At 34.5% G+C, this 8,466-nt stretch overlaps 4 protein-coding genes across 5 annotated transcripts; all 4 read right to left on the bottom strand.

The window, feature by feature from the left end:
* Positions 1 to 14: 14 nt before the first annotated feature.
* LOC103849903 (defensin-like protein 205) lies at positions 15 to 647 on the bottom strand. The gene is made up of 2 exons (XM_009126611.3): positions 528 to 647; positions 15 to 421 (listed from the first exon to the last, which is right to left on the bottom strand). The coding sequence occupies exons 1-2, from the start codon at positions 592 to 594 to the stop codon at positions 216 to 218; spliced, it is 273 nt and encodes a 90-aa protein (XP_009124859.1). The 5' UTR covers positions 595 to 647; the 3' UTR covers positions 15 to 215.
* Positions 15 to 2,600, bottom strand: LOC103849904 (defensin-like protein 204). Its single transcript, XM_033291814.1, has 4 exons — positions 2,459 to 2,600; positions 2,050 to 2,313; positions 528 to 2,015; positions 15 to 421 (listed from the first exon to the last, which is right to left on the bottom strand). The coding sequence occupies exons 1-2, from the start codon at positions 2,523 to 2,525 to the stop codon at positions 2,141 to 2,143; spliced, it is 240 nt and encodes a 79-aa protein (XP_033147705.1). The 5' UTR covers positions 2,526 to 2,600; the 3' UTR covers positions 15 to 421; positions 528 to 2,015; positions 2,050 to 2,140.
* A 718-nt stretch (positions 2,601 to 3,318) lies between these two features.
* On the bottom strand, positions 3,319 to 4,402 carry LOC103849905. Its single transcript, XM_009126614.3, has 2 exons — positions 3,906 to 4,402; positions 3,319 to 3,651 (listed from the first exon to the last, which is right to left on the bottom strand). The coding sequence occupies exons 1-2, from the start codon at positions 4,195 to 4,197 to the stop codon at positions 3,506 to 3,508; spliced, it is 438 nt and encodes a 145-aa protein (XP_009124862.2). The 5' UTR covers positions 4,198 to 4,402; the 3' UTR covers positions 3,319 to 3,505.
* Positions 4,403 to 5,311: 909 nt separating this feature from the next.
* Positions 5,312 to 8,223, bottom strand: LOC103849906 (syntaxin-43). Of its 2 annotated transcripts, none has more exons than XM_033291336.1 (8): positions 7,451 to 8,223; positions 6,573 to 6,849; positions 6,413 to 6,502; positions 6,213 to 6,284; positions 6,043 to 6,120; positions 5,902 to 5,967; positions 5,735 to 5,815; positions 5,312 to 5,653 (listed from the first exon to the last, which is right to left on the bottom strand). In XM_033291336.1, the coding sequence occupies exons 1-8, from the start codon at positions 7,630 to 7,632 to the stop codon at positions 5,546 to 5,548; spliced, it is 954 nt and encodes a 317-aa protein (XP_033147227.1). In that variant the 5' UTR covers positions 7,633 to 8,223; the 3' UTR covers positions 5,312 to 5,545. The 2 variants fall into 2 exon arrangements, with proteins under 2 accessions (XP_033147227.1, XP_009124863.1); XM_009126615.3 differs by having other exon boundaries at positions 6,573 to 6,852; positions 7,451 to 7,890.
* Positions 8,224 to 8,466: the final 243 nt, after the last annotated feature.

Raw genomic sequence — 8,466 nt, 5'->3', positions numbered from 1 at the left:
TGCTCAAATCGAAATAACATACATAAACAACTTTATTATTACTCAAATTGAAATAACGTACATCATAGACGTAGAGGGAAGCAAACTCATCAGCTTCGTCCTACGTACTATTTTATTTTATTTTTAAAAAAGGAAACAACGCTCACACATACACTTAAATCCAACATAACCACCACGCTTACATTCTTACTTTTTTAATTCGATACTTCATCAGTTTAATAACGACCGTAGCAGTGGCAGTGATCGTCGTGGTCATTTGTCAAATGCACTCCGTGATGATGATCATGATCCTCACACTCTCCTCTGCATGACTCGTGGTAATGCTCAGCGCACTTGGCTTCACAATAGCTTTCACTACATGGGTACGCCAATATGGCTTCGCCTAAATACTTCGTACATGTCGCCTCGCTCTTTGGTATTTCTATATATAATGAACATTCATTCAGTTTCTATAAATTGAATTATACATATGTATAAATATATGCATGCATATGAAATTTTTGAGAAAAATTAGAACCAAAAATTACCGGCCGAAATGAATAAGACAACGAGCAAAAGAGTGGTGAAGCAGATGGAACTGATGGTCTTTGCCATTTCTGTAGCTATTGCTTCTTCTTTCTACTCCTAGGTAATGGCTTCTTTCTGTATTTAGAAACTTGGGTGATACTAATGAATGGGGGTTGTAGTCTATTTATAGCAAAAATATAGTTGACTTTTGTTACCCTATTTGCAACGTCGTGGTTTCATTCTTACATATATGTGGCCTGTAAGGCCCATTTCTTGGCTTAAATACTGCCGTTTTAAAGTCCAATTTCTACTAGGAGTTTCAGAAATAAATTATAAAAGGTTGAGATACATAAAACGAATCCGGATAAAGAAGTATCATGATCAGATTGTTCGCAGGAAACTTGTCCGCTGGGTTTTCGGTGAACAAAAGTGTTTGAAGGGTTTAGGAGGATGTAGAGAAGTAGAACTGGTGACAACTGACAAGAGGAAGAAAAGAAGTAGAAAGGTATGAGAAGAGTTTTGTTGGCTATGTGATTTTTCCTCATTTTAACGAGCATGGCTTTGGAAATGGTAGTAAAAATTTAGATATGCTGCCAACCTTTTGCTTTATTGGGGAGTAATTAAATTAAACGGTATAAAATAACCAAATTTTCAAGTTTTCTTAGTGGCAGTATTACCTAATTGGCTAATTCTATAGAGGTCATTTGATCCATAGTAATTGTTTCGTATAGCTAGCTAGACTTCATGGCCACTTGATTCTAGCTATAGTTCATAATGAAACTCCTCATTAATGTCTTTTAACCATCCGGGTAAGGTAATCTATCTCGACCTTTTAAAAGCTTTAAAGTCAAATCCTTCTCCCCTTTTTATTTGATTTATAATTTCTATAGCTTTATAATGCTAACGGTTTAAATAGAAAGATTATTGCGGCAAAGGCTCCTGGCTAGAACCCTAGTTCCCTAAACATTTTAATGCATGCTTGAATTAGTGTATACAATAAAATATAAATGAATGCCTAGTTAATTTAGATATTCTCTGAACAAAAACGGCTTACTCAATCTTTCCTGAGTAAAACGTATTTACCAAGAAGAAATTAACAGTAGTGGAGTTTATACTTTCATAAGTTTGTGTGTTTAATAAGAATTTTGGTAATCAGCGTAGGGGAAAGTAAAATAGTTATTCTCGAAACTAAGAAGTTTATCATCACCGAGTTCTGAATAAATACAAATTATAGTGTCACCATAATATATTTGTCAATAGCATGCATTATGTGGATATGTAGCTGCATATGATTTATAATACTTGCGATTTGCTAGAGATAGCATTATAACGAAAATCGTGAAGAAAACGAGTGCGTATTTTTTAATCTAAATCGAATTAAAGTACGTAGACATAACACAAGTATAGTTTATTATTAATACGAAACAGCATACAACATGATCTTATTATAAACTTAGAAGGTCAACATTCTTCATTTTACTTGAAGCAAACAACTTAAACATACATACCTTATTAGATCACCTTATTAGATCGAAAAAAAACCTTATTAGATCGAACATACCACAATTACATTATATATGTATAAGATTTTATTTGTTTTTATTTCATACGATAGATTTTATTTGTGTAATTTTCAGTATTTTCCGTAACAGTGGCAATGCTCTTCGTAGCCATGCATCTCACACTCTCCTTTACATGAGTGGTAGTAATGTTCCTTACACACTTCCTTACAAGCTTTTTCCTTACATGGATGCACTGGGGCTTCGCCTAAGAACTTCTTACAAGTCGCCTCGCTCTTCTGGATTTCTGTACATATCCAACATCCATTCAAACGCATAAACACACTAAATTTGATTATGATGAGACTGAAGAAGGGATATAATGAAAGAAACATTTTCTTGATTTATGCATGCATGCATGAAAATTTTGGAAAATACTAAAGTCGAATTACCGGTGGACATTAACAAGACAACGAGCAAAAGAGTGGCGAAGCAGATTGAATTAAGGGTCTTTGCCATTTCTTACACTTAACTAATTGTTTGTTTCTGTTAAACTTGGATTATACAAATTAAATCAGTGGGGATTGTTATATATTTATAATGAAATCTTTGTTGACTTATTAGCAGTTCAATTATATATTCTATTGTATGTACACTAATTAGGCAGAGCTCTTAAATTCCATGCAGACTTACATGTTACAGCCAGTTAGGTAATTTCTCTCTCTACAGCTCTTAAATATTACTCCCTCCGTTTTTTAATATAAGTCGTTTTACAGCTATACACGCAGATTAAGAAAATCATTAAATTTTTATATTTTCTAAACAAAAATATCATTAATTATTTACCTAACCACAATTCAACCAATAGAAAAATAGAAGATATATTACCATTGGTCATACAACATTAACTATTAATAAATTTTACATAGAAAATCGAAAACGACATATAATTTGGAACAAAAAAATTTCTCTAAAACGACTTATATTAAAAAACGGAGGGAGTATTTGCGTATACTTTTTTTGGTAAATATTTGCGTATACTTTCCAGAAATATATACAATTTTTGTTTCTTGAATAACACCATGGTTTAGTTTAAATATATATATATAGATAGATATATATATATATCATTTTTTCTTGAAAAGTTTCTAATTTTGTTATAAAAATCTGAACTCAGCTGTACAATTGGTTCTTACTTCTTTATTTAAAATTAATCTCTTCTTAAGAATGATTATTTTTTTGATTTTGAAAATTCATTTAAAAATTGTAGTATTTAATAAACCAAAAAATAATAACAATGCAAAGCATACGATAGTTACTAATTTGAATTAAAAACATATATTTATTTTATGTATTGGATTTGCAATTCATATCAAATATAATGTTGTCAAAGAGATACACCACAACTAACAAAAATAATCAAATAAATGAAACAAACACACGATTTTATTATTATAAAAAAAAAATCAAACTACTAAGCAATAAAACACATTAGAAAGCTATATTCCATGAATAATCTTAGCGCATTGGATCTTAATCCATTTGTAACTCTTTTTCAAAGATTTCTTCACCTTTCCCTCAGCTGAATAAAGCTTGTATTTCGCCACTCGTCTCTTTCTCTTTATCTCAGGATCGTTCCACCATCCTATGATTATTACATTTATAAAAAAAACATATTAATCATATGTGTATAACGTTTTAAAAAAAAAATATATAATGTTAGAATCTTTGTAAACCCCATATAAAATGTTAGAGCGATGATCATTTTAAACGTAAGGATTGTTTATACATTACACCACCCTCAACCAGAATCATTATTTGTAAATGTAGAAACAGAATGCAACCCACAAAATTTTGTTGTAGTTAGTTTACAAACCGTATGATTCAATTTTTAAGTACCTTTTAACGTTTTTGAATGAGAAGGAGGTCTTCTGGATTTAACGGGCATGTCTTTGTATGAAATTTTACGCCATGGATCTGATGTCATGGGAGATCGATTACGCTTTGATTCTCTTACAACATAGATTCCTCTAACCGGTTTTAAATCGGCAGGATCAACTAGTTGGAGGTTCCGACCTCCTTCATACGATTTGTAAGATCGTATGTTAGGAGATTGGAGATCCTGCATCCCGTCTCTCTTTCTTTTATTTATTTTATTTTTTCTGTTTTTATATCTCATTTTAATATCCATAGTGTGATCTAGAATCTTGTTTTTCAGGAGAGGCAATATGTGGTGGAAAAAAAACTTGTTACAACAAATTCATCAAAAATAGAAATGAAATTAACTTTTGACAAACAATAGACTAGAAAAAGCCAATACAAAACATCAACCATAGTCTTGCCCTTAAATAGATATGATCTCTTTTTCTTTCCCAGCTTAGTGATTTTTCCACTAGTTATATATGATTGATTACCAGAAAATATATATATATATATATATATATATGATTCAACATAAGGCTCCAGTATTCAACATAAGGCTCCAGTGTGTAGTCCTACTCCGGCTGCCTCTCTGTACCTCACTGCAATGTCGGAAAATCCAGAAATTTCCAGAAACGGTTTTCAATTACTCTCAAAACTCATCGGTTGGGTTATTCAACGTCGATTTCGACTTCTTTGCGTTTCTTCGAACGAGGGCTCTAAGAATACAAGTAAAGCTTCTCTACGGGTCTATTCTCTCCTTAGTTACATCTATCATTCGTCATGTTTTAGTTATTTTCTTTGTCGAGAAGTCCGTTGGACCTTTAATTTTAGTATAAGCATTTGATGTTCAAAAAAAAAGAAGAGCCTCCAGTATAATTACTAGAGTAAAGGTCCGAACCATATGGGTATGTGTAACGTACGGAGATTTTAAGTTCATTCACTAAACAACCCTCACGCAGTGGGAGTATGGGATTAATTCTGCAAGAGAAAAATCAATGTTGATTGAATTGAGGTTACCGACTCTTGCATCTCTTTGTGTCATCTCTCTTATGCTATTTATAGAGTAACAAAACACGTGACTAAGAACCTTGCCCTTCAAGTCACTGACATCTTCACGTGGTACTAACTCCTCTGATTGGATATTTCAAGTAATAATATAATATTGAAACTTAGTGCGCTTGCTATGTTTGGCATTCTCCGGCCACTTAGTTTTTAGTTCTACACATAATTACACATTCTTAATGCCTTCTTTTATTACACATCAAGGACTAATTACTAACCTATGTTAGCCCTACCGGGGCGGCATTTAGTTTAGAACTTAAGTCTGGTTTGGTTTAGTCTAGGTTATAGAGATTACACTGCTTTGAATAGTAATGAGAATATTGGTCTTTGGTAGTTCCTAACCTGGAACAAACCGTACAGGTCCTATATCTTCTTAACATGTAAATAAACGTTTATAAACAAACTCTTCAAAATCCAAATACAAGACAGAACGCAATTCGAATTTATCTTCAGACAATTTTGGTCGATACAGCAGAACAGTGAGCAACGCAAACATTGTGGGGTCCCCATTATGAAAGAATAAAATAATGAGAGGGGTCAATCTCTTTCTTGGGTCACAAGAAAATCTCCTTGAGGATTAAGAGAACTATCATGATGAAGCAGAGGATAACAAGAACAGACGCACACATAACCATACCACCACTCCTCTGTGTACGTTCCGCCTGTGGAGTTTCACAAAGCGATTCCATTATGAATCATTGAGAGAGAGAGATGGTGTATACTCAGGTCAAATAATGGTTTACCTTTTGCAGCTGTTTGAGACCATCTTCAACTGTACTAGCAACGTTCTGGATGTTATAGTCAATCCGATCAACTATAGTGCCCTGTCACAACAAGTTTTGATCTCAAATTATTATATTCCTACAGTAAGTGACTTAGACGCTATGTAGCAGCTAAAACAGTGTTGTACCTGATCTATTACAAGTGCAGAAAGATCCTTCATTATCTGAGCGAGCTCGTTTACAGATTCAACAACCTGTAGATTACACATAAGGAGAATGTGACAAGGTTATAACAGCAATGAAGAGCACTATGAGTTGCAAACACTAACCTGCTGAATCTCTTTCTCCCTCTCTACCGATATTGCCTCGCTCTTTTTGATCTTACTCATCTGATGCTCACTAAATAACTGAAACAAAAAAAAAATGCATAGCTTGCATAGTTACAGATCATATACAAAAGAGAAACAACGGCTTGTAGATTGCAATAAAGAAGCCATACTATATCATCGAAGTCATCATCTTCTGCTCTAGAGCTGCTTCCGTTGAGATTCATCTCTAAGTCCCCTCCATCCTGACCATACATCACAAAGTCAAAGCTTCTTATAGAATCTTTCAAAACTAACAAGAGATCCAATGAAAATCATATTAACAACAGAACAAGAGACTCCACAACAGAGCAACTATAACTTCATTGCATACCTCTTTTTGTAGTCTCAAGCGTTTCAGATAAGTAGACTGTTTCTTGCGGAGCTCCATAGAAAGGAATTGGAGATCAGTAGCAAGAGATCGCTGTTATAAAGAGTCAAAATTTAGGTGGTGATGTAAAGGACACACGTCAAGTGAAAGTTAGTGCACTAACCTGAACGTTTTTCCTGACGTTTGAATCTTCAGAAGGTCCAGCTGCAGATAGCTTCTGAAGCTGCTTCTCTGATTTCCTCAACAGGAAAGTAATCTCCTGCGTCAAAGACTCGATCTGATGCTGGTCTTCTTTACCATCACCAAACGTAGGCATCAAGGCTTTCGCATGAGCCTTCCCTAGTTCAGCCATTTTAGTCCTAGCACGCTGAATGTTCCCTGAAATCTCCTCGGAGACATCAACCCAGTCTGGTGGTAACCCCACTGTTATTGCTCCTCCTCTACTGTAACATTGAAGAAAAAGGTTTCAGCTTCAACAAATCAATAAGAAACTCTTTTTTTTTCTTAATTACCATGGAAGTTCACCTTAGGCCCATAAAGAATAGCATCTAAAAATCGGTCTAGGCGGCGACTAGCCGAAATGATTTTCTCAACAACCAAATTATACCACTAAGCTCGGTTTAAACTGTTCAAAATCGGTTAAGATTGGCTTAAATTGATCTAAATATGTTAAGTTAACCAATACAAATCTACAAATTTGTTTTGCTTTGTATATAATAATAATTCATCATAATTAAACTAAAAAATGTTAACATCTAGACATGGCCTAGCCTCACGAATAATCCGCCTAGTCGCTAATACTCTATAAACATCCTAGTTACCGCCTACTGATTTCTTGAATATTGACATTTTGTACCGGGGCATAAGGGAACCATTGTTGCTCATAGTACCAATTCTTCTACTCAATCAACAAATTACTTCAAGATTCATAAGCTAACTTCACACTAACAGCTACCTCAAGATTGATGAGTTTCAAATGCAATCAATCACAAAGCTCCAACAATTCAATGGCGCATATCGAGATGAAGAGAAGTTGTATACCTCGAACTCCCTGGATCTTCGGTACTCACTGGAGCGTAGGATCGCTTGGGATGCAACAGAGTCGCGCTCGCCATCTCGATCACCGGACCTACGCCGGATTTCGCTTCCGTCATCGGAGCACGGACGCTCCTCAGAGAGTTTCTGTACTTGCGGAACAAGAGCGTGCGATTCCTCGTCGCCATTATCAGCTATAGATGATGTTAAACCCCTGACGGTTTTTCGATTGAGCTATAGATCTGAAGAACAGGATCGTGCTTTCATCATAAGCAATTAGCAACAGAATCAGCGCGAATCGTTATGTAAAACGAGATCGGAGGTTTCTGGAGGATCGATTCCGTCGTTCGCCGGCGGGATTAAACTTCTCCGACGGGAAAAAGTCAGCTCCCAGATTTACAAATTGGAAATATTCATTATTTCTTTGCCGGAAATTAAATCTATTAAAAAAGGAAAATTAGTTAGTTTTGGGCTTAATTTGATTCTTAATGGGCCTATATATAAACTCGGCTGGGAGGTTAATGTAGTGACCCATTAATATTCAAACTAAGCTTAAGAAGTTTATATCGTAGCCTATTAAGATATAGACAGACATGTTTAATATCGTTTCGTTGCTTTCTTAATTTAAGAGGTCTGCATTGTACTCTCTAAGCAAAGATATATAGATACCCAAAATGTTAAAGATACGTAGTCTTTTCATGTCATAGATTTACAAAACGAGGTTTTGCTAGAAGTGAAGTGAACATGAGAAACATAAAGAATTAGCATTTTTTTGTTTAATTTAAGCGTAGTTCACTTCATTTTTTTTTTTTTTTTTTTTTTTTTTTTTTTTTTTTTTAATATAATATATTATTCATAACCCGAAGATCGGGGATTCAAGTTTCGATTACAAGCATGTTTCAACCAAAATGATCTAATTCAGAAACGTCATCTAACTAGCTTCGCTCAACCACCACACCGGCGCATTCCGCTAGTTGACTCCGCAAATCTTAGACTGTCAATCACTGTTCTCTGCCGATGAT

Source organism: Brassica rapa, chromosome A01, assembly GCF_000309985.2.
Source record: "Brassica rapa cultivar Chiifu-401-42 chromosome A01, CAAS_Brap_v3.01, whole genome shotgun sequence".
Classification (NCBI taxonomy): domain Eukaryota; kingdom Viridiplantae; phylum Streptophyta; class Magnoliopsida; order Brassicales; family Brassicaceae; genus Brassica; species Brassica rapa.
This window is presented reverse-complemented; position numbering and strand designations above follow the sequence as displayed.